Below are 25053 nucleotides of genomic sequence, written 5' to 3' on the forward strand. Positions count from 1 at the left end.
CTCAGCATCTCCGCGGAGCAGGCCACGGAGTGGCGGAGATTGGAGGTGCTCAGCCGCGTTCCTGGGGAGGGCGGGCAAGGGCGGTATCAGTGGGAGCCTCGGCCCGCGAGCCCGCCCTAGGTCCGCCCGCCCCCAGCCCCGGCGCGTCCCCAGCCGGCAGGGGTCCCGGAAGCGGCTGAACAGCTGGTGCGCCGGCTCCTGCGCGTGGTCTGCGGAGAGGCCGGCGCTCGGTGGGCGGGGCCGCCCGCCCCCCCCGCTGCAGCCTCTTCTCAGCTAAGCGAGCAGGTGTCGAAGTTTAGGTCACCCAGGCGCACACTGAAGGCCACGGCCTCGTCACTTTGGCGGCTCTCAACCTCGGACCGCTCGGCCCAGTCCAGCAACAGCGTCAGCTGTTTGCGGCGCAGGAGCCCGTCCTCTGCGGGGCGGGGTGGGTTGGAGGGGAGCGACGGGGAGGGAAGGAAGGCTCAGTCCGAGGTGCCATTCTGCCTCCTGGACACCCAGCTGCGCCCGCACCTTCCCCCGCCCCGCCCGGTCCCGATCTGTGAGCCCACCGGCACTCGAAGGGACTGGCGGCGCCTGGGGCAGTGAATAAACGGTGGGGGGAGGGGAGGCGCAGACAAGGGTTGGGACTCTGCGCAGAAAGAGTGAGAGGGGGCGGCCCGCCCACGAGCCTACGAGCAGCCAGTCGGGCTCACTGCTCGGCGCAGGCAAATGCATGCAGTGCAGGAAGCCCACGATGCGGCGCCCGTCCGGGATGCCCAGCTGCGCTTGGGGATCTTCGCGCGTTCGACCCCATGCCCCGCCCCCTCCCGGGAGCCGCAGAGCCGCGGCCGTTGGGCGGGCACCTGTGCAGAAAGTAGTCCCTTGGAGGCCAGCGCATCCTCGCGACGTGCGTGAGGAAGGCCGGCAAGGCTGCGCGTAGCAGCGGGTAGCGCGAGGCCAGCAACAGCCCGCTGCCCAGCAGCTTCAGGTGCAGCCCGGGCTGCAGGCCGAATGCGCCCACGTCGTACGACACCGGGCCCAGATTGGGTGCCAGGCGGCTCACCAGGCGTCGCTCTGCGCGAAGATCGAACAGCTCCTGCAGGCACGTGAAGTCCAGACTCGCTGGCATGGCGCCTATCAGCACCCCGCACGGCATCCCCTGCACTGGCGAACCGCAGCCGGTAGCCCATAGGGCGAATGCCGCAGGCCGGCGAGCAGCACGGCGCCCACGGTCTCGGCCCGCCGCTGGCTGTGCGGCAAGTTGCTGAAGCGCGCCAGCCCGTCGGGGAGCAGGCACAGGTTGGCGCTGAAGAAGCTGAAGCTGCGCGCGGGCTCAGTTGGGGGGCGCCAGGGCGTGGGGGGCGCCCCGCACTGCGGAGGGGGCTGGTAGCAGAAGGGACGGCGCCAGGCTTGCAGCAGCAGCCAGAGCAGAAGGTCCGGCAGCGCCAGAGGCGGGCCGACAAGAAGCAGCAGCAGCAGAGCCGCTCCGGCGCCCGCTGCGGCGCTCGGCCAGATCTGGTCGCTTGGGCGTGCGGCCGGCGCCCAGCAGCTGGTCCAGGGCCCAGTAGGCCGGGAAAAGTAGCGCGCGGGCCAGGCCGGGGAGAGCGTGCAGCACAGGGTGCGGGAAGGGCGAGGGCCGTAGGGCGCAGGGCGTCGGGGGCCAGTCGGGCGGGGGTGGCGTGGCGCGCGGGGCTCTTGGTAGCAAGTCTCTCCGACGACTCACTGGCTTCCAGCGTGCGAGTCGACTCGTTCGTGCGTGCCCGGGAGCTGCAGGGGAGTCACAGGGGTCAAGGCCACGTGGCACAACTTGTGCGCGGAGCCGGCAAGGCGCTGAGCCCCCGCGAGCGTGGGGGTATGGGCACAGGCGGAGCCACCCGGGAAGCCGCCCTCTCCTCACCCGCGCGGAATCTCGGCGGCGGTTGGAGAACAAAAGGGAAAGCGAAAGAGACCCTGGTCCCGCCCCAGATCCTTCTCGCCTCGCCCTCCTCTGAAAGCCGCTGGGAGAACCCCCAGACCCTCCCGATGGAAGCAACTTCTGGGTGCAGCCCACACCAAGTGGAGGGCGACACTTTTTGTTGAGGGCCGGCGCAACGACAGGGAGTGGAGCGCGCTGCGCGCTGCATCCGCCTCTCCCTCCTCCCGCAAGTCAGAGTGAAATGGCCCCGGCGCTCCCGCTGCCCAGACTGCGGGATCTACCCAACCCCGACCTGCTTCCCCCAGTCCGAGGAAGGGGCGGACTCGGAGAGGCCTAACCAGCCACCGGCTCAGCGCCCGGCAGAGCCCACAGTGGAGGCGGCTCTGTGACCCTTCCCCAAGAAGCTTCCAATCTGGGGGAAGGGCCGTTGGTTCGGCTCTGCGCAGCAGGCCGGGCCACTGGGGCACGCGAGCCAGGTGGAAGCCAGCTCCCCATCGGCGGATCCCTCTTGAACCCGCTCTGTTGCATCCCAGGACCGAGCTGCCTCGCACTTGCTCAGGCGCTGCCCTGCCCTCCACCTTCCTAATTCGAGCTGTGAACCAGTTCCTAGAGCTCTTAAGGTTGTCTCTTAAATTGCCCTGAAGTTTGGGCCAGGGCTGCCCTTCACACCTACAGACATGGAGGAGAAGGGGCTTCTGCTCTCCCCCGCCAGCCCCCAGTTTTCCAGAAATCCCTGATCCCCTTTACAAATCAAGATCTGGTGCTGGGTGTGCTCGTTGCTACGGGTTTGTCGTATTGCTAAGCCTTCTCAGCAGACAGAGCTAGAAGGTCTGTATGTATAGCTCTCTAACATATCTGTACGCAGAGGCCTTCCCTGCCTTTCCCAGGGGTCTGGCTTCATCTCCTGAAGTAGCAGGCCTGGGAGTGAGGGGAGCAAGAAGGCAGGGAGCTCTGGGGCCAGAGCACCCCAGCACGCCCTACACCCCCTCTCCTCTGCACCCCTTGCTGGTTGCTGACATGATTCCCCTGTTTGAACCCAGACCCAGGGGCTCCTCTGTTCACTTGCGGTCCTCAGGCTGGCAGGCAGCGGTGCTTCCAGAGCCTCCTTGGCTGGGGTCCGCATCCCCACCACCTCCTCCCCTTCTTCAGGCAGGCCCTCTGCTCTGCCCCACACTGCTCTCCTCTCCTCATGCACGTCCTGAAGGGACAAGCATCCTGGCCTACACCCCTCTGCATCCCGCGCTCTCCACGAGCGCTTCCCCCTCCGAGTCTACAGGTCACCTCCAGGTATCCCATCCCACCCCACCCCCACTCCAGCTCTCCCCTGCTCTGTTCGGTTTTCCATCCGGCCTGTGCTCCTCAGCTCTGCCCCTGCAGTAGGTGGGATCTGCCCTCGCCAGCTCTGCCTCTCCCAGTCCGGTCCCTTCCTGCGGGTGCCTTTGGCAGGGACCCCGTCTCCCTGGGCTGCCCGGTGCCCAGGTTCCTCCTGGCTCCCCTCCCTTTAATGTCCTCCTGCCCTCAGTGAGGTTCCAGAAACACTTGTCCGCACCCTCCTTGTCGCTGCCTCGTGCAGAGGGAGGAGCTCCCAGGCCCACATCCTTCTCTTGACCCCGCCTCTGCCTCCTGCTCTGTGCCCAGGCCTCAGTTCCATGCTCATCACCAGGCCTGCTGGCACACCCACGACCCTTCCCCGCCAGCTCGGCTCCTTCCTGCTTCCTGCTCTTCCCCCTCCAGGTCTCAGGGGCTCCTGTGCTCCCACTGCCAGGCCAGCTTTGGGGCCTTTGGAACATCCCCCTTGGTAAGACAGCTGCTGAGCTTTGGTCTTGGGGCTCTCTCCAGGGGCCCCGGAAGGGGCATGAACACACAGGGCAGGCAGGACTGAAGGGGAGCTGGGGAGGGGGCGCTGGCGAGCCCCCCAGAGGAGGCAGCACCACCCAGGAGTACCAGCGCAGGCCCAGAGGCCAGCGTCCGAGGTGAGCTTTAATGGCTGTGCGCCCAGGTGCGGGCCACGGCGAGCCAGCGTCACCAGATGAACATGGGCTTGCCGTCGTCGTGCGCCAGCTGGCTGAGGCAGGAGAGCAGCAGCAGTGCGTCAGTGAGCATGCTGGGGTGCACGGTCTCCACCAGCACACGCTGCAGGAAATCCACGGTGTAGGAGCCGCCCTCGGACGCAGCCAGCTCGGGCCGCTCCCGCAGGATGCCGTAGGCGTTCACCAGCTGCTCGGTCAGTGCCGGGTGCACCCGCCCGTTGTAGCCCAGGCTCTGCAGCCGGTTCATGATGCTCGTGTAGCGCTGTGTGAGGGTCTGGCACAGCTCCTCGTCCAGCTTGTGGTCGCTGGGCTTCAGGGAGGCCTGAGGGGACAGCAGCCGTCAGGGACCCTCCCGCCCCACCGCAGCACAGAAGCAGGCAGGCCGGTGAGGGGCGATGGAGGCCCAGGGGCGTGGTTGTGGGAGGATCGCCATCAGAGGGAGTGTCCTCAAGGGAGGTGTCCTGGAGGCCCTGAGAGAGACGCCTGTGGGCTCTAGAGTGAGGGGAGCCCTGTGGGCTGAGCCTGAGCAGAGAGGTTCCAGACACCCCATCACCTGCTCCATCCACCACCAGGGATTCGGACTGAGTGGGGGCCACAAGGAACTGGGGACAGAGAGCATGGCTGGGGGTGACGAAAGATGAGGGGGCCTCCCAAAGCCCCCAGGGTTGCCCGACCCAGAAGACACCGCCGCCTCCTGGGTCCTGCCCTGCTTCCTCTCAGTCTTTCCTCCGGGCCCCCCGTCCCAGCACCCCAGGCTGCCTCCTCAGCACCCCGTGGCCTGCACACCCCCCTGCGGGAGTCCCTTCCCACCCCTCATGCTGCACCGACGACCCCAGGCCCAGAGCCAGGGCCCTGAGTCCCAGCGCTGGGGGTCTGCTGCCACCGGGTGCCGGCTCCCAGCGCCTGGACCCGGGGTCTGCCAGCAACCGGGTTGTCTTTGCCTACGTCTTCATCACCTGTGACCTCCCCGCTGCATCCTGCAGCGTCAATCCCTCTTCCCAGTCCCTCCCTCCACTGCCTTCTGGGGCTCTCAGCTTAGTCTCTGCTGTAGCCATCTTGAAGTTCTTCATAATTTTGAACAAGGAGCCCTGTGTTTTTGTGTGCACTGGGTCCTGCAAATTAGGTATCTGTCACTGGTACCGCTGCCCCCAGGCCTGCAAAACGAAGGTCTGAAGTGTACGTAGTGGGACAGGGTCTTTCCCCGCTAAAGCCCCCCTGCAGTTTCCACTGCTCCAACTCCCAGGGCCAGGGCGCACCCGCAAGGCCCGGATCTGGCCCTGCTCACCCTCTTCCCGCAGTTCCCTAGACGTCCACCAGGCTGGCTCCCAACCTGCTAGGGATGCCGGGACAGCCTGCTCAGACATCGCCTTCTCCAGGAAGGCCGCCCTGTCTGCTCCCTGGATGGTCATGTGAGCAGAGCACCAGGCTGATGCTTGGGCTCAGCTGAAGTGAGCCCTGACCTCTGGCAGGGGCACCCCGAGCCCTAGGCTCAGCACCTTTGCTGTCTGGTGACACTAGGACAGGCCTGTCTTCCTGACCTGGGCACCTGAGTCTTCTTCTTCCATTTGCCTGTTTCCAGGCCCCGGTGGGACAGACTGCAGGAGCTCAGCCAGCATCTGTGGGTGAGCAAGCGGACCCACGGCTGCTCACACCAGGGCGACCCAGGGAGCAAACCGGTGGAGAGCGTTAAGCCTTGGCCCCCGCGGGGGCATCAACAGCCGTCACCTGCTCACCCCCGGCCGTGGCTGGGCTCCTGCTGTGTGCCAGGCTGGGCACATGGAGCTTAAGATGTGAGCAGGGGTCCGACGGGGGCACATTTATGCTGAGAGACAAGGCCAGGGCTGCCCCCAGGAAGTGACCCCGTGAGAGTGGAGGGCGACAAGGGGGAGGGAGGGGGGAAGAGCAGGACGAGCACCCCCACAGCACGGGAGCAGCGGGTGTGGGTCCCCGGCCCCAGTCCCCTCAGGCTTCCCCTGAGAAGCTGCAGGCCTGAGCAGAGCACGGGGCTGGGGTGGGTGGGCGAGCGGAGTGCCCTGTCCGAAAGGGCCAGAGACGCCTGGTGGGCTTTGTGGTTTTAAGCGATCATGCTGACCGCTGGCAGGGAATGGACAGAAGTCGGCAAGAGAGGGTGAAGGGTTCCGTCCATCCATCCTCACTCTGCACATCTCCTCCGAGCCCTCCCGGTTCACGTGTGAGCAAAAGGCCCTCAGAGTTTACAGTGAGGACGCGGCCCAGGAGAGGGATGGTACTGTGAGCACTGCCACTGGGGAGGGGGTCCTGGAGGGAGAGGTCGCTGGACCAAGGCCTGAAGGACAAGGACAATGGAGGGAAGAAACTTCCAGGCTGAGGAGCAGCATGCATGGCATGGAAGGTGCCAGGACGCCGGGTGCAGAGCAGGGCCCCCGGGGAGAGTCGGGTTCAACGGCCGCCACCACCCTGAGTGTGAGCCTCGTGTTCCCCGCTGGGACTGCAGGAAGCACAGCACCGCCCGACAGCGCTGCTGTGAGGACAAAGGAAACGTCTCCGGGGGCTTCGAGCACAGCACCCGGGCCGGTCAGCTCTGCTGCACGGGGGTCACGTCTACAGGCGTAGGAGTAGGGAAGGAGGGGCGCCCAGGGCGGTGAAGTTGGCCCCGGTGAGCCCAGGTCTGGGTGGGGAGAAGAAGGAGACGCAGAGCTCCTGACGGCTTTTCTTGTTGACTGAAGGCCTCCGAGGGGGAGAGTGAGCTCCCCGAGGGCAGAGCCTGTGTCTGGTGCCTGCTTGGCATATTCCGAATGCTTGACACTAGCCAGGCCTGAATAGGTGGAGCAACAAGGCTAGCTGTGGACCAGTTAAGGTGACAGCAGTTTGGACCACGGGGTAGGAGTGGAGGAGAAGAGAACGTAGATGTGGATGTGGACGTGGAGAAAATCAGAGTGGATGGGAAGAATCTTTACAGCGCGAAGCCGCAGGACCTGGTGTTGGAGGGGATACGGTGGGGGGCGGGGGCGGGGGGAGGCACAGAGACTCACACCTGCGAGACCCAGCACACGTGCTCGTCACGCAGTCTTTCCATCCTGGACCACACGCAGCATCGACCATGTGCTCAGTGAAAGGGGAAATGGTGGCAAATGTCAGAGAATCAGTGTGGCACGGCCCTCATTCTCCAAACACAGGGCAGGTGTGTTAGAAGCCAACACTCACATGCAGCCAAACGCCCCTCAGATGGTGGTCCTGACTGACTCAGGGGTTAGAGAGGAAATGCAATGCAGTTCGTGAGATATTCAGACCTGAACGGCCCCACACCCACCCCTCTAGCCTGCAGGGCTGCAGCCAGAGTGCCACCAGAGTCAGGCTGGAGCCTTGGCGGACATAGCCGGGGCTGCCAGGAGGCTGTGGCTTTTCCCAACCAGCCTTAAACAACAGAAGCCTCCCGCTCTGCCTGGACCCTGGAACAGGATCCACGCTGGCTGGTGCTCCCCTGGTACCGGTTGCTGAATATTTTGAATATCTCCCTGACTAGAAGGAACTTCCTTATCCCAAATGTAGAAACAAAAGAGATGTAAAATAAAATGATTTAAGAGCTCAACCCAAGAAAGAAAAATAAAGCAAAGCTAAAGGAAGGAGAAGGAAAGAAATAATAAAGAGCAGAGGTGAGGAAACACAGTCTGAAGGACCAACAGGACGAGCAGAGCCCACACCCTCCGCTGAACAGGGCACCGCCTCCCCCTTCTTTTAGGTAATGAAATGCCCAGCTGAGACCACCATGTGTCCCACCATCCTGCAGGGGGACCTGACGTCACTAAGCCTCGGACTTCGAGCACCACCCCCCAGGCCGAGTCCCGGGACGCGGGGACCCTGGGGACCCTGACGTGTGCGAGGGGCCGGTCAGCAGGGCCCGACACCCCTGTGGAGAGATAAACCTCTGGCTTATTGAAGCCATGTATTTCTGTCACAGAAACTTGGCACGATCTCTAAAAAAGCAGCGAAGCTGCAGAAGTCATAAACAGCAAACAGAGCAGCCCAGCGCATTTATAAACACAGGGATGCGGCGTGGTTTATGAGCGGAGCATCTTCTCGTGTGTATCAATATGTTACCAGAAAAGGGAGGGGGAAGAAAACTGTGTGATCATCTCAGTGAGAGAGAGAAACAGCATTCTAAAAAAATCAGTATTTGTTCATGAGTAAGAAAAAACCCAACTCTGAACAAAGGAGGAAGAGGGAACTTCGTCACCTGATGTGGCAGATGCTGAATGTGGCTCACCTGGCTTCTGTCCTAGTGCGTTCCAGCACCTTCCTGAACTCTAAGAGGCTGGACGCTAAACATCACCTATCCCAGACTCCCCTGTGGCTTAGGTACCCCTCTGACCTGGGTTTCTGCCCAGCAAGTGCAGGTGGGTGGACCTTGTCTCCTGGAGGAGACAGTGCATGCAGGGGACTGGGCTCTCTGGAGAGTGCACTGGCTGTGGCACTGGTTCTTCGGGGCAGCTGTAGCAAACTGCAGGCATCCGACTAGGTGTCTGCATGCTGTTCCTGGGGCAGCATGACAATGGCGTGTTCACTAGGAGACTCCCTTGCTGTGCTGGCATTTTTACTGGCTGTGTAGCAGGCAAGCCCAATTTAGTGTCCTTCCTGGAGCCTGTCTGAAAACTTAAACATTTATAATAAACCCCTTTCTGCTTATATCAGCTTGTGTGGATTCTGTTATGTGCAACCAAGGACTCTGACTGATTTGTCGAAAGAAGATCTGGCAAAAAGCCTGGAACACACATCATACTTAACCGGAAGACTAGAAGTGTGTGTTTGTAATCAAGTCAGAAACAAGATGAGGTTGTCTTACGATCTGCTTTTAAAAAGTGCTATATGGGACTTCCCTGATGGTCCAGTGGGTAAGACTCTGAGCTCCCAATGCAGGGGGCCCGGGTTTGATCCCTGGCCGGGGAACTAGATCCTGCATGCATGCCGCAACTGAGTTCGAATGCCGCAACTAAGAAGTCCACATGCCGCAACTAAGAAGTCCACATGCCACAACTAAAAGATCCCGCGTGCCGCAACTAAGACCCAGCGCGGCTAAAATAAAAAGAAAATTTTTTTAAGTGCTATATGATATGATTGTCTACAGAGGAAAGCCAAAATGATATGCAGGCTATCAGAACTAGCGAGGGGGTTTGGCAAGGTAGCTAAATAACAAATCATTACACAGAAATCAAAAATGTTCTGGGCAGGCTAATGAGTTGGACTCCAGAGAGCATCCGGGGGGGACCATGGGCAGGACTGAGGTACCACCCTCAGTCACCCTCACACTGATGCAGCTGGACTCAGGGTCTCCTAGGACAAGGGTGCAGAAAGGAAGGGAGCCAGAGCATCTCCCATGGAGCAGAGCTTTGTGTTTGGGTAGAACTGACAGGCATGAGCACTGGGGTAACTTTCAGTTGGGCTTAAAAGGTGGCATAACTGTCTGCGAACTTACAAAAAAGTAGATAGCCACGTTCTATGCAAAAAGTCAGCGAGTCCCTATTGAATATCGGGCTCCATTACAGTTTTCAGCGTTAAAGCTGTACGGCATTCGGGAAGCAAAGGACCCCAGTTGGACGACACCAGGTTTCACCTGGTTTGGTGAATCTAGGTAGAATTTAGGGGTTCTAGCAACCACCAACATTGGAGTTCAATGTGCAGAGAAATAAACAAGATGTCTTGATGAAGGGAAGTAAAAGGCTGGGCAAAGTGGAATTAAATGCAGATAGGAATCAACAGATGATCCAGCCAAGTAGGCAGGATGGCTCGAGACCAGGAAGCATCTTTAGGATCCTCAGGTGGGACCAGACCTCAGTCAACCTGCAGTGGGCCCTACAGAAAGCCAGCCGGGGGGTATCCTGAAGACAACTTCTGTGCGGGTGGGCTGCAATGGTGCAGCTTCCTGGGAACAAGGGCAGCAAGTGTATGATCCTGGCAGCTCTGATCATTGCTGGATGGAAGGTGAGTGGGGCCAGAGGCTGTGGAATTGGTGACGGTGGCCGATGGGCAGAATGACCAGATGAGTGTTGTGGTGAGAACCGCCAGCTCCCCAGAGGCTGCCAAGGTGAAGGCTGAAGCACAGGCTCAGGGGCACCAAGCTCCTCGACCTCCTTAAATACCAAAAAATTTGCCTTACGTACATTCTGCTTCCTTTTCCTGCCTCTTCTCTAAAGAGTCGCCATTTAGTTCCATGGCTTAAATTCTCCGGCCTAAGCAGTAACTCGCAGGCAAGGGGAAGAGCAGCGTGGAAGGGGAGGGCTTGCACAGCCCACGCCCTCCCGGAAGGTGTGTCTTATCCTCCGAATAAACAGCAGTTTCAAACAACCAGAAACCTCTCGCCACAGTTTGATGTCTAACTTCTATGTGGGCAACTAGACCTTCACTTATGATTAAGTGTAGTCTTTGCCAACTAGATATCGGATGCATTTCAGAGACATAAATATTGTGCTTCTCCCGCGTCATCTGCCAATTTTTAAATAGCCGCTGCCAGGCTGCACTCATGGCACAGCAGTGGTGGCGGTGGTCCAGGATAAGAGTCAAGGGTCGTAAAACCCAACATGGCCAAAGTTGGCCCCGCTGACACGAGCAACACAGGGATAGCCAACGTGGCAAAGATGGGAAACTTCCCCAGTTCAACCTATAAACCAATGAAAAACTAAAAATTTGAATTAGGTTTTTCTTGGAACTTGACAGACTGATCCTAAAATTCATATTGAAGAGCGAAGGGCCAAGAGGAGCGATGACGACCTGGAAGGAGAGACGCCCAGGCTCCCTGGGCCTCCCAGGATTAGGACACTGTCACCTGGGCAGGGCCAGACCTGCAGACCTGGAGCCCACACTCGTGGGACTGGGAGAGGGGACCGAGGCGGGGCTGGCAGCTCCAGCCTTAAATGGGACTCGAAGAGTACAAACAAAAAAGGAAAACGTGGGACTTCCCTGGCGGTCCAGTGGTTAAGACTCCGCGCTTCCACTGCAGGGGACGCGGGTTCCATCCCTAGTCGGGAAACTAAGATTCTGCATGCCGCGTGGCGCGGCCAAAAAAAAGAAGAAGAAGAAAAAAGGAAAAGGTGGATAAAAAAGGTGGATAATTTCGGTCTCATTAAAATTAAAAACCTAACCAAAGGACACCTTAACAAAAGGAGAAGGCAAGCTCAAACCGGGACACATATGAGCCCACTGTAACTGGACGTGACTCCTGCCCACTCACAGACCCAGAGCCACAGTCTATCCACGGATAAGGACGGCCAGAGAGGAAGGGGCCGGGAGCACCGAGGGCTACTTCGTGAGGGAAGAGTAAACGGCTGAAGGGCCAGGGCGCAGTCGCCCGCCCCCTGTCCCCCCTCCCCCGCTCGACCCGAGTGGGCGTGTCGGTGGGGAAGGGCGCGCCCCAGCTCATCCTGCCCCCGCGCAGCCCAAGCCCCCCGACGGATCCCACTCCTCCGTGCCTCCTACACGTGGTGGCGAGGAGACGCGCCCAAGCGTGTTTGGGAAACACCGCCCTCCGTGTCCCTCAGTGGGAGCGGGCTCAGTGGACGGCATGCTGGGAACACGGAACGAGCCCGGCCTGAAGACCCCGGCCACCTGGTGGCCAGCTGCTCAGAGGCTCTGAGACCTGCCTCCCCTGCGCCCCCCAGTGACACTTGAGGACTTGGACAGGGCGAGGGAGAAGCATAAGGCGTCAGCTCTGCCAGTCTGGGGAGGGCCCGTGGGAGCGGGGCCTGGCAGACCCGAGGCCATTGCAGTGGCAAAGTGGGAGCTCACAGGCCTGGCAGTGCTGGGGCCCCTCTGCTGCTCTGCCCTCTGGGAAGGCCGCCCGTGTGGCTGGGACCACAGACTCCTGCTGCCAGGTGCCGTGGACACCTGCTGGCCACTTGGACTGAGCGCGGTGCTTCCTCCGTCCCAGGGTGCCCGCAGATTCTGATGCACTCTGCCTAGCGGGAGTGCAGGGGCCCCCAGAAGGCCGTCCCCATCCCTGCAGGTGGCGGGGCAGGCCCTCAGGCGGTGAGTGGCAGATAGGCACAACACACCTGGATGATCTTCTCCGGAATGTTGGAGACCGTGAAGCCGTAGAGCCGGACACGCTCAGGGAAGATGCTGGACAGGATCCTGCGGTCCAGCTGGAAGGCGATCTCCCCCACCAGCCTCTCCCAGGCCAGCTGCTTCGGCTCTGGGGACAACAAGGGGTGGAGGGAGTGGTCAGTGACCGTGGTCAGCAGCCCAGGGGGTGCCTGGGAGGTCTCCAAGGGCAGCCGAGGAGACCCCAGACTCGTGCTGACCTCGGGAGCTGTCAGGGAGCTTGCCGCTCTTCCGGGGGCCTAGCTTCCGCTCCAACTCCAGGATGCCTTTCCGAAACGGCTCTGCCACGCGTGGAGCCCGGGTGTCGTTGACTGAAGCCGGGGACGATGAGACTCGAGGCGGGGAGTGGGGGTTGTGTGCAGGGCAGTGGAGGGTCGGCGAGGGCCGGGTCGGGGAGCGGTGCGTGCGGGCGGAGGGGTGCGGGGTGCTTGAGGGCCTGTAGCTGGTGGCAGCTTGGGGGGTGGGAGTGGGGGCAGAGGCGAGGACGGTGATGCTGTGGGAGGTGGCCGAGGCAGGGACAGAGGCAGAGACCGCTTGTCCCTGGGGGCCACCAGGCTGTGTCCGGGCGTCTGGGGTGCCATAGGAGAAGGCTGTCGCGGGGCCGGGTGTGCCCGTGGGACCGACGGGCGTGGAGGTCTGGATGGGCGCACCCACAGATGTCATGCTGAGGGGCTCCGGCTCCTGGGCGGGCTGGGGGTGCTCAGCGGAGGGTGGGACTAGCGATGTGGGGGAGGGGCAGAAAGGAGAGGAGGAGGATTAGAGCGAGGCAGGGCCAGGGCCTACTAGCCTGGCAGGAACCCCCTCCCCCTGGGCCCCCCGCTGGCCCTCCCCCCTGCACCGGTCACCTTCGGCGGTGGCAGCAGGTCCCCCACCCGCTGAGGGATGGGATCCAGAGGGGCATCCTTGGAGCGGCTCTGCCAGCCACACCCTTGGGGCCTCCGACAGCACCAGATTGCTCATGGGATTGGCCGGAAGGTTCTGAGAGACACCTAGGGGAGCAGCCGTGGAGGGGAGCAGGGGGCTGCTCAGAGAGAGGACCACCGAGCCTGTTATAGGGGCCGTAAGGGGGCTACTTGGAGCCAGGGAGCCAGTCGAGGGCAGGCCCAGGGAGTTGGCCGGTGTGCCCGCCAGGGGCACTGCCACGGGGCTGGCCAGGTGGCTGCTTGGATTCAGGGGGCCAGTCGAGGGCAGGCCCACGGAGCTGGCCGGTGTGCCCGCCAGGGGCACTGCCACGGGGCTGGCCAGGTGGCTGCTTGGATTCAGGGGGCCAGTGGAGGGCAGGCCCAGGGAGCTGGCCGGTGTGCCCGCCAGGGGCACTGCCACGGGGCTGGCCATGTGGCTGCTCGGGGGGCCAGTCAGGAGGCTGGTGAGTGGGCCGCTCTGTGAGGTGGGCCCCGGGCCGGGCAGCAGCGTGTTGAGAGGGCCCATCAGGGCGCTCACGACGGGGCCTGCCGCGGGGCTGGGCTGCGGGCTGTTTAGCACGTCGGCCAGGGGCGCCAGAGCCACAATCCCCACTTCTTCCAGGATGGGTTCGTTTGCTGCTGCCGGGGACGGGGGCAGGAAGACACCTGGGGGACACAGAGAAAGCACTGAGACCCCAGGCTCTCTCCGCACCGTGGCAGGGCCTGGACCGAGATGCCCATGCGCCTCTGATGAGCTGACTGACTCTCTCTGAGCCTCACCTCTAGGCGGGCGTCTGTGGGGCTGCTCAGCGGACCCCACGTGAGGGTCTGGCCCCTCATCCCTGTCCTCCGAGGGAGCCCAGTCCCTCCCAGGATCGCCTCTGTAAACGCCGGCCCCCCAGCCACCAGGACCTTCCACGCTGCCTGTCCCTCAGACAAGCCCACTGCCTTGAGCCGCTGACCCCTCGCTGAGGAGAGGAGGGTCTGCAACACGTAGGTCGCCAAGTGGACCCCTCTGTTCCCAGGTGGTGGGGGAGTGGGCCCGGGCCTCCTGACTGCCGTCCTCTTGGGGACAGCCGAGCCTCACCACGTGGCGGACCCTCAGGGAGGCCAGAGCTCAAAGCTGCTGGGAGCCTCCTGTGGAGCCCAGGGTGTGCCCGGCCCCGGTACAGCGCCCCTGCCTGCCTGTCGCCGGGGATGCAGGCGCAGGAGGGGGTGTTGCTTCTCCCCTGCGTGGGGCCTGGGAGCCCGTGTGCCCTTGGGTTCCTGAGGAGACTGCCCTCGGATGACCGAGTGACCGCTGTTTGGGGGAGAAGGCCCCTAGGGAGGGTGCAGGAAAGGTTTCTGTGAGTGTGCAGTTTGATTGAAAACGTCCACATTAAAAAAAAAATAAAAGCAGTACACGCTTATTATAGGGAAAGAATGGAAATACAGAAAAGTCAGAAAAGATGAAAACCACTGGTGGTCCTGTTATCCCACCGTCCGTCACATAGCAAAGCTCCGCGAAGGCTTGAAGACTTTCTCCACGTGTTTATGTTGCTCAGGGGCTGGCGAACCCCACTGTAAAGAGCTGGTGAAAAGAGCTCCAGCTTTCCTGGCCATCCGGCCTCTGCTGCAGCTGCTCCGCTCTGCTGTCACGGCTCCAAAACAGCCGCAGACAGCACGGAAACAAATACACGTGGATGCTTGGCGACAAAACTTTACTTATGGATGCTGATATTTGAATTTCATGGACTTAGTGCATGTCGTGAAATAGCACTCTCCTTTTGATTTTCTCTCAGCTGTTTAAAAAGGTAAAATCCATTCCTAGCTCCCAGGCCACGCACACACGTGTGGTGACTGTGTATGTTGCCCGTGTCCTTAGGTGCCCCGCCTCTTCGTACTGGGCCTGCACCATGGCTACCTGCAGCATCACTGTTCTTGGAAAACAGCGCTTCTTGTGGCTGCGGTGGTGTCCGTCTTGTGCACGTGCCATTGTTTATTGAGCCTATTTCAGCTGTTGGGCGAATCAATTGTTTCCAGTTTTCCCAGTGACAAAAATTCTACTATATAAATCTTTATTATCTTTCCCCCCGAAAACAGACATTTTAGAGGTTCTTAATGCACACTGCTGAATCTATCCACGTTAAGGCCCCTCAGAAACATCTGACATTCCCTGAGAAGTCCGGGACTTGTTACACTGATGCTGCCCTGCACAGTGTGTGCCAGGATGTCCTGCCATTTATTTTTGTTTTAAGTTTCGTTATTTTTTCCCAAACAAATAACTTAAAATTTCAGAATCAAATCAACCAGTCTTGTATGATTTCTTACTTTGGCTTTTTTGGATTTTTGCTTGGATTGAAGAGACAGTGAAGCCTGTGGCCCAAAGGGAAGTGTCCCACGGAGAGGAACAGCATGAGGCAAGGAGCAGCCGGCGTGGCACAGAGGGGCGACGGGGCACGGAGAGCCGCCCGGGCCGTTTGTCCTTCTCAGCCTGTCTCCTCTTGGCGGAGCCTAGGGTCCGGATGACATGGGAAAGGACCACTCGGGCAGCGTCTTCAGGACTTGGGAGAGAAGACGGTCCCTGCATGGCCAGGTGTTCATGGTCTCTGAGACCCAGGGGATCTGGTTTCCATCTCACTGATGTCCCCACCTCCACTGGTGTCCTCAGTGTCCCTCGAAGACGTCCCTGGGCGTTGTACCAGCTCACCATCTCAGGCCATTTTCTCCTCCTCTGTCCCTCCACCTAAACACCGGTCGAGGGGCCGGTGACCCCGCGTTGCAGAACCCAGCGCGCGCTCCACGGGGCTCTTCTCACAGGTGGTGGGTGGTGTCCACGCGGTGGGACGTTCCTCCCTGTTGAAATCCCGTCTTGGTTTGGCATCCAGGTTCCCGGTCACCCGGCTTCCTCCAGGTGCTTCTGGGTCCACATCCTCTGGCCCTGGGGGCAGCCCCAAGGCCCACCTAGTGTCTGCTTCTTCTCAGGAGCTGATGCAGCTCAGACGCTCAGGACCGGCGCAGCCTGCTCCCTCTCTGGCTGTGCTCCGACTCACATCCCAGCGGCCTGACCCCCTTCTTCCCGGGGCTCTGCTGGGGACTCTGCCGCCCTGGCGTGCCGGCAGCCGACATCTTTGCTCTTTCAGTGGCTCAGGCCTCAAATGGTGCAGCCTCAACACTTCTCTTTCAGGAGCCCCGAGCATCCCATCCGTCTGCAACACCTTCAAGTACGTATATCCAGAATTCAGCACGTGTGCTCCCCCCAACTCCGGTGCATACCAACATTACCCTGCCTGGATTATTGCAGGAGCCCCCTGGCTTGCCGCCTGTTTCTGGCCTTTCCCCTCAAACATCAGCCAGACTGTTCCAGTTAAAATGTCCCCCTCTGGTTAAAATGCCCACCAGCTAGCTCACCGTCTCATTCTGAGCGCTAGGCTGTTCCGTGTCCCCCGTGGCCTGGCTCGTCATCTCTCTGTCTTTGTCCTCCTGGTCTCCCCCTGGCACCTTCTGCTTCAGCCCCTCGGACCTCCTTGCTGTTCCTCAAATGCTCCAGCACGCTCTTGCCTCTGTCTTTGCGTTGCTGTTCCTTCTGCCTGGAACATTCTTCCCGTGTGCACAGCTGGTCGCGTACTTCCACCCGTCCTTTCAGTTGTGACCTCTTCAATGAGCTCTTCCATCCCAAATCACCAGTTTCCTTCACCCCACCTGTTCCTTCCCCTTCTTCTGGACTATTTCCTCCTTAGCACTTATCTCTCTCCAAGATACTCTCCATTGACTTATTGGTTTGTCCTGTTTCCCTCAATTAGAATGGAAGCTCCGTGAGGGCAGGGCTTTGTCTGTTTGCTGCTGTTTCCCAGTGCCTAGAACAGTACTTGGGCCACAGAAAGTGTTCAATAAATATGAAGAACATGATGTATATATGAGCACAGATAAAACTTGATGATTAAAAAAGGTCAGTATAGGATTATCCATAGAATGACCTTATAAACTGTGACCACTGAGACAGCCATGTGAGATCCAAAACTCAATCAGGTAACAGGTAACTATCTGAAGGAGTTGCGTGGTCCTTAGAATACAAAGAGTGCAAGATTCATCGGCGGGGTCTACAAAAATCAATTGTATTTCCATACACTTGCAATGAACAATCTAAAAATGAAATTAATAGCATCAAAAAGAGTAAAATATTTAGGAATAAATTTAACAAAAGATATGCAAAACTTATGCTCTGAAAACTATAAGCATTGTTGAAAGAAATGAAAGAAGATCTAAATAAATGGAAAAACATCCTGTGTTTATGGATTGGAAGACTTAATATTGTGAAGATGGCAATACTCCCCTAGTGATCTACAGATTCAGTGAACTCCCTATCAGAATCCAAGCTGGCATCTTTGTAGAAACTGGCAAGCCAATCCTAAAATTCGTAGAGAATTGCAAGGGACCCAGAATTGCCAAAGCAATATTGAAAAAGAAGAAAGAAAACTCTCACCAAAGTGTACACCAGAAATTAACACAACACTGAAAATCAACTATACTTCAATTTAAAAAAAAGCAAGAAAAGAAAAAGAAGAAAGTTGGAGAACTAACTTTCAGATTTCAATACTTACCACAAAGCGACAGTAATCAAGACTGTTTGGCACTGGGATAAGGAGAGACAGACAGACCGATGGACTAGAATAGGGAGTCCAGAAACAAACTCATGTATTTACAGTCAACTGATTTTCGACAAGGGTGCCAAGAAAACTCAATGGGGAAAGAGTAACCTTTTTAAAAAATTGTGCTGAGACTACTGGGTATCCACATGCAAAAGAATGAAATTGAATCCTTACCTCACACCTTATACAAAAGTTAACTAAACAGATCAAAGGCCAAAATGTAAGAGCTAAAACTATAAAATTCTTAGAAGAAAACATAGGGATAAATCTCCATGACCTTGGATTTAGCAGTGGATTCTTAGATATGACATCAAAACCATGAGCAACAAAAGAAACAATAAGTTGGATTTCATCAAAATTAAAAGTTTCTGTGTTTCAAAGGACACTATCAAGAAAATGAAAAGACAGAATGGGAGAAAATATTTGCAAATCATATATTTGATGAGGGACTTATATCCAGAATATATAAAGAACTCTTACAACTCAATAATAAAAAAAAGACAAATAGTCCAATTAAAAAATGGACCAGGGACTTCCTTGGTGGCGCAGTGGTTAAGAATCCACCTGCCAATGCAGGGGACACAGGTTCGAGCCCTGGTCTGGGAAGATCCCACATGCCATGGAGCAACTAAGCACGTGGGCCACAACTACTGAGCCTGCGCTATAGAGCCCACGAGCCACAACTAATGAAGCTTGAGTGCCTAGAGCTCGTGCTCCACAACAAGAGAAGCCACTGCAATGAGAAGCCCATGTACCCCAATGAAGAGTAACCCCCGCTCGCTGCAACTAGAGAAAGCCTGTGCACAGCAGCGATGACCCAACGCAGCCAAAAATAAATTAAAAAAAAAAAATGGACCAAAGGTCTGAACATACATTTCTCAAAGATGATATACAAATGTCCAAAAAACACATGAAAATTTGCTCAGCCTCATTAGTCATCAGGGAAATACAAATCAACACCACAATGATATACCACTTCACACCCACTAGGATGGCTATAATCAAAAAGTCAGCTTAACAAGTATTGGCAAGGGGTGGGAGGGAGGCTCAAGAGGGAGGGGATATATTTATATATATAGCTGATTCACTTTGTTCTACAGCAGAAACTAACCAACATTGTAAAGCAATCATGCGCTAATAAAATAAAATAAAAAAATAAGTATTGGCAAGGATGTGGAGAAATTGGAATGCTCATACGTTGCCGGTGGCAGCGTAAAGTTGTGTAGCCCCACTGGAAAACAATCTGGCAGCTCCTCAAACAGGTAAACATAGAGTTAGCATATGATGCAGCACTTCCTCTCCTAGATATGTAGTCAAGAGAAATAGAAACATACATCCACACAAAAACTGATACATGAATGCTTATGGCATCATTATTCATAATAGCTGAAAGGAGGAAACAAAAGTCCAAGAACCAATGAATGGATAAACAAAATGTGGTAATCTGTTAACAGAATATTATTCAGCCATAAAAACAACCTTCCCCACATCCCGCGTACACGCACTGACTCATCTACAGCATGGATAAACCTTGAAGACATTATGCTAAATGAAAGAAGCCAGCCACAAAAGCCACTTATATATGAATCCAATTATATGGACTGTCCAGAACAAATGAATACATAAAAATAGAAAGTAAATTAGTGGTTGCTTAGAGTTGAGGAGGGTTGGGCAGTAGGAGTGTGATTGCTAGAGGGTTTGTTTTGGGGGTGATGAAAGAGTTCTAAAATTGATTGCGGTGGTGTTTGTACATATCTGTGAATATACCAAAAAACATAAAATTGTACACTTTAAAGGAGCGAATTTATGGTATTTGAATTATATCTTAATAAAGTTGTTAATTAAAAAGAGATTCAGGGCTTCCCTGGTGGTGCAGTGGTTAAGAATCCATCTGCCAATGAAGGGGACACAGGTTTGAGCCCTGGTCCGGGAAGATCCCACGTGACACGGAGCAACTAAGCACGTTCGCCACAACTACTGAGCCTGCGCTCTAGAGCCCGCGAGCCACAGCCCAACCACTGGACCTCCAGGGAATTCTCATGAACAGGAGTGTTCTGAGCCAACAGGAGCTCCAGGTCGAGCCTCGGTTTAAGAGATTTCAGTCCTATAGCTTTGTATTGTAATGCAAAATGTGCAAGTGATTATTTTAACCTTATAATTTATATTTTGCTGATTTAGATTTATGAGTTGAAATGTTCCTACATACTTTACTACATACAGTATTAGAAACTTAAAAGAGAACTTAGATTCACTGCATCTATATGGGTTTTTTTTAGCTTTTTAAAATAATTAATTAATTATTTTTTTGGCTGCGTTGGGTCTTCGTTGCTGCGCGTGGGCTTCCGCTAGTTGCAGTGAGTGGGGGCCACTCTTCCGTGTGGTGGCTTCTCTTGTGGAGCATGGACTCTAGGCGCGCGGGCTTCAGTAGTTGTGGCTCACAGGCTCTAGAGCGCAGGCTCAGTAGTTGTGGCGCACCGGCTTAGTTGCTCCACGGCATGTGCGATCTTTCCGGACCAGGGCTCGAACCCGTGTCCCCTGCATTGGCAGGGGGATTCTTAACCACTGCGCCACCAGGGAAGCCCTATATGTTTACTTTATGCATAAGAATTATTTGGGTCCAGGAAGGTTTGTTTGTTACATCAGACTATTGAAGCTAAAAAGAAAAGCAAATGTCTTAGATCTACAAATGCAGTTTACAATGTTTTAACCGTTTAAGTGAACTTGTGATTTCCTCCCGCCTGCTCCTCACAGGGGCAGCTCCATCCTTCCCGCAGAGGCCGAGGGCGGGACTCTGGAGGGGCCCCACTCTGGTCTCCCGCCCCTCGTCGCGTCGGTCAGGACGTGGCCGCCACACTGTCCTGCACTCGGCCGCGCCCTCGCGCCTTCTCCCTGGCCGGCCCTCGGGCTCCGGGCTGCAGAGCCTCCCCAGCGGTCCCTCCCGGGCCTGCCCACCGCCCGTGGCCCCTCCGGCCTCGGAACCCTCCCTCCGCGAGGACGTCGGCCCCGCGAGGGACAGGCCGGGCCCACACCCGGGCAAGGGCGGCCCGGCCACCGAAACCCCTCGGTCCACGCGCGGACGAAGGCGAGGGACAGTCAATGTGGCGGGGGTCGAACCTGGCGGTCGGAGGAGGCGGGGCGCCAGGAAGGGCCCTGACGGGGCGGAGCCCGAGCGTAGGGGCGGGGCCAGAGTTGCGGCGCCGCTCAAGGGGCGGAGCTAGCGTAACGGGGCTGCCCTGAGGGGCGGGGCCTGAGGGTCTGGGCGGGAAGGTGTTGCTTAAGGCCGGGCTCGAGGAGGAGAGACCGGTGAGCAAAGGCCGCTAGATCCCAGGGTTCCAAGAGGTCTGGGGCGGCGGGAGGTGAGAAAGAGAGGGGGGATGGTGACAGGTCCTGAGGAGGGGACTGGCCCTGAGGTGGGGGCGGGTTCTGAGGGGGGACAGAGGTCCCAAAAGGAAGGTGGGTGCTGAGGGGGTAATGGGGGCGGGTTCCGACGGGGGACAAGGGTCTTAAAAGAAAAAGAAAGGCAGGGCGGGATGGGGTCCTGAGGGGGGAGGGTTGTGAGGGGGTGGGTTCTGAGGGTGGACAGGGGTCCCAAAAGGAAGGTGCGTCTTGAGGGGGGATGGGGTCCCCGGGGGGGTGCGTTCTGAGGGGGGAGCAGGGTCCTAAGAGGAAGGCAAGTCCTGAGGGAGGGCTGGGGTCCCACGAGGGATGGATCCAGGGGGCTTAGGGTCAATCCCTGGGGTGGGGTGTAGGGTCCGGGGTGGGGTTGGGACTTGGGGGAGGATGGGTCCTGAGGCGGGGACAGTTCCTGAGGGGAGGAAGGAGGCCCTGATGGGGTAACAGACCCTGGGGTAATGAAGGCTCTGGGATTGGGGGGAGGGGGAGGGAGGCGGTGAGGCGCAGGGCTGGCAAAAGCCCTTCGGAAAAGAGGAAGAAGGCTGCTCCCCGCCTAAGGAAGCTTCCACCAGCCTGCAGCCCCCGAGAGGAGACAGAGCGGGCAGCAGGGCTGGCGGCCTGGGAGGGGGGTGGGCTTCGGTGAGGAAGGAGGGGGCAGCGGGGGAGGGTGCCCAGCAGAAAGGGCAACAGAAGCCCTGCTGCCCACCTGCCCTGACAGCCTTTCCCAGCCTGGCCGCCTCTGCAGGGAGGAGCCAGCGTGGGGGGCGGTCCCTGTTTTAGTGGCTTGAGCCCTCAGCGCAGCCCTCCTTTCCTCTCTGCCCCAGCTGCCCCGACTCCCCACGCATCTTCCGTCTGCGAGACTTCCCGGCCCGGCCCGAGTGAGTCCCTGAGCCCTCAGGAAGAGGAGGCCCTACAGCCCTAAGCCATCCTGGCTCCACCTGCCACCTGCCGTGTTCACAGGGCCAGCGCCTGAACCTCATGGCCTTTCTCCCCGGTGAAATGAATCCAGCCAACAGCCAATGTTTGCTGATTTCCTGCCGCGCAGGTCACCCGCTCTGACCACAGAGGGGTGCCGTCTGCCATCACTGCCAGCCTCTCCAGATCTCTGGTGCGCTGGCCTCTGTATTTTCCTCTCATGTGACAGCCCGGCTGGCGTCCGCTTCCTTCTTCGATGTGCCCAGGCTCTTGCTGACTGGCCCTTCGCTCCCCCTGCCTGCCTTCCCCATGTCGGTCCCCACCCCCGCCAGCCAAATGCTGCTGGAGACGGTTGGTGGCTGCTGCCTTCATGGTCCACACGTGCCGGCTTCATTTGGGCCCGTTACACACCTCCCCGGTTCCCCTCTCAGTTCCTCCTGCCATCTTCACTCTATTTCAGACTTTCCCCATCTTTTTCTCTCCACCCTGACTCTCAGAGCATGACGTTTTTCCAGAGAAAACTGAAGCCATGGTTCTGGAGTTTTTTTAGCTTCCCACCTGGCATTCTCACTCACCCTTCCTTCCTCCTTCCTTTCCCAGACAGTGGAGGAGATGTTCTTCCTTCAGTCAAGGCAGCCTCTGCTCTATAAAGTATTCCTTTTCTCTTTCGTATCTTCCCTTTCCATAGAAATAAATTCAGGTCTCTGCCATCAGGAAAAGCAGCTCTGGATGCCAAGCTCCTCTCCAGCTAGTGCCCCCCTCCAAGCCCTACTTCATGAACGAAGTGTCAGCCATCTATTCTCTCCATTTTCTCACTCACTCTTCACCTCACTCCGCGGGCCTTTCCTACTTACAGTCGGGTTGAAGCTGCTCTAGCCAAGGTTACTAACGCCAGGTCATTAGCACTTTGCTTGCTCGACCTCTCAGGCAGCCTTTATTTTGCTGACACTCTGTCCCCTTCGAAGCTGCCTCGGCTTCTGTGACATTACACTTTTGAGGTGTCCCTTGTCTCTCTGAGTGCCCCTTTGCCAGCTTCTCTACCTGTCTTGACTCAGGACTTGTCCCCAGTCTCTTCTCACTGTTCCTCTCTCTTTCCAGATCGTCTCACCCTTCCTGCGGCTTCAGTTATCAATGACTCTTCGATCTTTTCTCTCTAGCCCTGACCTCTCCTTTGAGCCTCAGGCTCATACCTCCACTGCCTCCTGGATGCTCCAGGTGGATGTCGTGAGAACGTCTTAGAGTCAGTTTGTCCAAAGTACAACTTGTTCTCTTCTCCAAGACTGAATTTCCTTCTCCCAGGTTCACCCTGGCCAAGAGCACAAGTGGAGGCTTACATATGAAATGTCAGTTAAAAGTTATCAGTCAAGCTAACGAACTGTTAAATTATGTTCTATCTGCTTACCTGACAAATAAACCTTTGTAACAACCTGGAAGGTCAGGTTTGATTTTAGGACTCTTGTACTCCCTGGAGTTCTGTGCCAGAATGTGGTGGCTTGGGGAGCGCTGGTCCTGGCCAGCTTCTGTGTGAACGCCTCTAACTTCTTTGCCCACTCTTCTGTCTCACCCTGCCCCATACCTCCTCTCCAGCCCCAGGGCTGTCACACACTAATGATTTCAAACCTCAAGCTTCAGTCCTGGTTTCTCTCCTTGGTTTCTAGACTCCGGCGGTCAATTGCCTTCTGGCCACCTCTGAGTGGAGAGGGACGGGGCAGGGGGCTGAGGGTGCTGAGGGGGGGATGGGGGGGAAGCTGAGGATGGGTGCCGTATTGGGTCCAGTGGGGCAGCACCTTTGGATTCCAGGGCTGGGAAATTCTCAGTCTGTGGAGCTGCTTGGAAGTTCACCTGAGGGGAGGCGTGCGTGGGTGGGCAGGGACTCCTGCCATCAGGTGAATGGGGCTGGTGCCTAGTTTTGTCCTTTTATCCTGGTTGTCCTATGTCCTCGCCCTCCCCTCACCCGGTGTTTGTTGCTATCTCCGCCCTTCTCTCCACGATTTCCCGAGACCCCAGCACAGAGTCTCTCCTCTCGGGTGCAGTCTCACCCTTCCCTCCCCGCTTTTCTTGAACTCAGGCCTCTTGCAGTTACCCTGGTGTTGAGGAGGGCCGGTCGCTGCCTCGCCCAGCCTGCTGCTGAACCCGCTGATGCCCAGGCCACCCGCCTGCATCTTGATCGCCGACTTGAGCTCGTGATTCTCCCGAATGAGCCACACCAGCTTCTTCAGTTCCTCGTTTTCCCGCACCAGCCTCTCGATCTGATGCCGAAGCCCCTCATAATTGGTGAGTAGAGACATGCCCCAGGGCAGCGGGAAGGGTGCGGCCCTCAGCAGGGCGCTGCACCTGGAGGCTGCCCAGGGCCCGGGGCCTTGCCCGGGCTGGAAGAGGGCACCAGAGTTTGCAAGTTGCAAGGCTGGCCCGTGGGCCTGGGTATTGTGAGGTCAGAGGCTGCACCTCCTCCAGGCCTCTCTGCTCTACCAGGCTCAGCTCTCCGTGCCTCCAGGCCTGAGCGCAGGCCCTGCTTCAGCCTGGAACATTCCCACCCCTTCTCTGTCCAGCCGGCTTTCCTCTGTGGAGCTTCCCAACCGCTGCCCTCTAGGCTTCCCCGCAGGCGTGTCCTCCATCACAGCACTTACCTGGCTCTGTGCAGTTAGCTCTCTAGCGCTGTTTCACTCACTTCACATCCCGGGCAAGGATTGTGCGACTCGCCAGCATCCAGCAAAGGGCCGGGTGCCGTGTAGGTAGGTAACCAGTGAACATCTGCTGATTGAAGGGTCATCACCTGCCTTCCTGGAGAGGGTGCCCTTTCCTTGGGATCTTGGGCACACCTGGATTTAGCTGTCAGCCTTCTCCTGGGGACTAACATCTTGGACAGCGGGACACTGGGCTATGCCTTCTTCTGACCCCAGGTGCTCAGAGCCTTTCTCTGGCTGCTGGCCCAGGGGCTCCCTTGTCTAAGCAATCGGCTCCCTATAGCTTGGAGTTTCCATTTCTGATGACTCAGGTTCCCCTATTCCAAATTCCCCAGCGGTGCCCCCTCTGTGCCCACTATTCTCTGGCTTCTTGAATTTTCCTGACTGTAGTCTTTCAAGAACCCAAGACTGCATTCCTCATCAGGTTCCGAGAACTCATATCTCTGAGTCCTTATTGCACGCCCCCTTTTTAGAGCCGTCTACACAGAGAAATTCGCAGGCCTGACCTTGGGAGTTGAGTGAGGCCATGTCCTT

The 25053-nt window shown here is 57.7% G+C and overlaps 2 protein-coding genes across 2 annotated transcripts; both read right to left on the reverse strand.

Moving 5' to 3' along the window:
- Positions 1–93: 93 nt before the first annotated feature.
- Positions 94–2105, reverse strand: LOC118883770 (sphingomyelin phosphodiesterase 5-like). Its single transcript, XM_036830912.1, is given in 5 exon segments — positions 94–904; positions 907–1170; positions 1173–1531; positions 1533–1749; positions 1880–2105. Coding segments are annotated over 5 exon segments (1299 nt in total). The 3' UTR covers positions 94–671.
- Positions 2106–3919: 1814 nt separating this feature from the next.
- On the reverse strand, positions 3920–24123 carry SPATC1 (spermatogenesis and centriole associated 1). Its single transcript, XM_036830614.1, has 6 exons — positions 23913–24123; positions 13227–13565; positions 12843–13082; positions 12198–12713; positions 11949–12088; positions 3920–4249 (listed from the first exon to the last, which is right to left on the reverse strand). Exons 1-6 carry the CDS (start codon positions 24121–24123, stop codon positions 3920–3922), a joined length of 1776 nt encoding a protein of 591 aa, XP_036686509.1.
- Between the last annotated feature and the right edge of the window lie 930 nt (positions 24124–25053).

This window comes from Balaenoptera musculus, chromosome 17 (genome assembly GCF_009873245.2).
Source record: "Balaenoptera musculus isolate JJ_BM4_2016_0621 chromosome 17, mBalMus1.pri.v3, whole genome shotgun sequence".
Lineage (NCBI taxonomy): Eukaryota > Metazoa > Chordata > Mammalia > Artiodactyla > Balaenopteridae > Balaenoptera > Balaenoptera musculus.

What these genes read in the sequence shown, in the direction of transcription:
- SPATC1 (XM_036830614.1), bottom strand. Translation starts at nt 24,123, where the DNA reads ATGTCTCTACTCACCAATTATGAGGGGCTTCGGCATCAGATCGAGAGG. An exon ending in TCCTCAACACCAGGGTAACT is followed by an intron (nt 13,566 to 23,912) that starts GCAAGAGGCCTG and finishes TGTGTCCCCCAG; the next exon opens with GTGTCTTCCTGCCCCCGTCC. An exon ending in TTCCGGAGAAGATCATCCAG is followed by an intron (nt 4,250 to 11,948) that starts GTGTGTTGTGCC and finishes CTGTCCCCTCAG; the next exon opens with GCCTCCCTGAAGCCCAGCGA.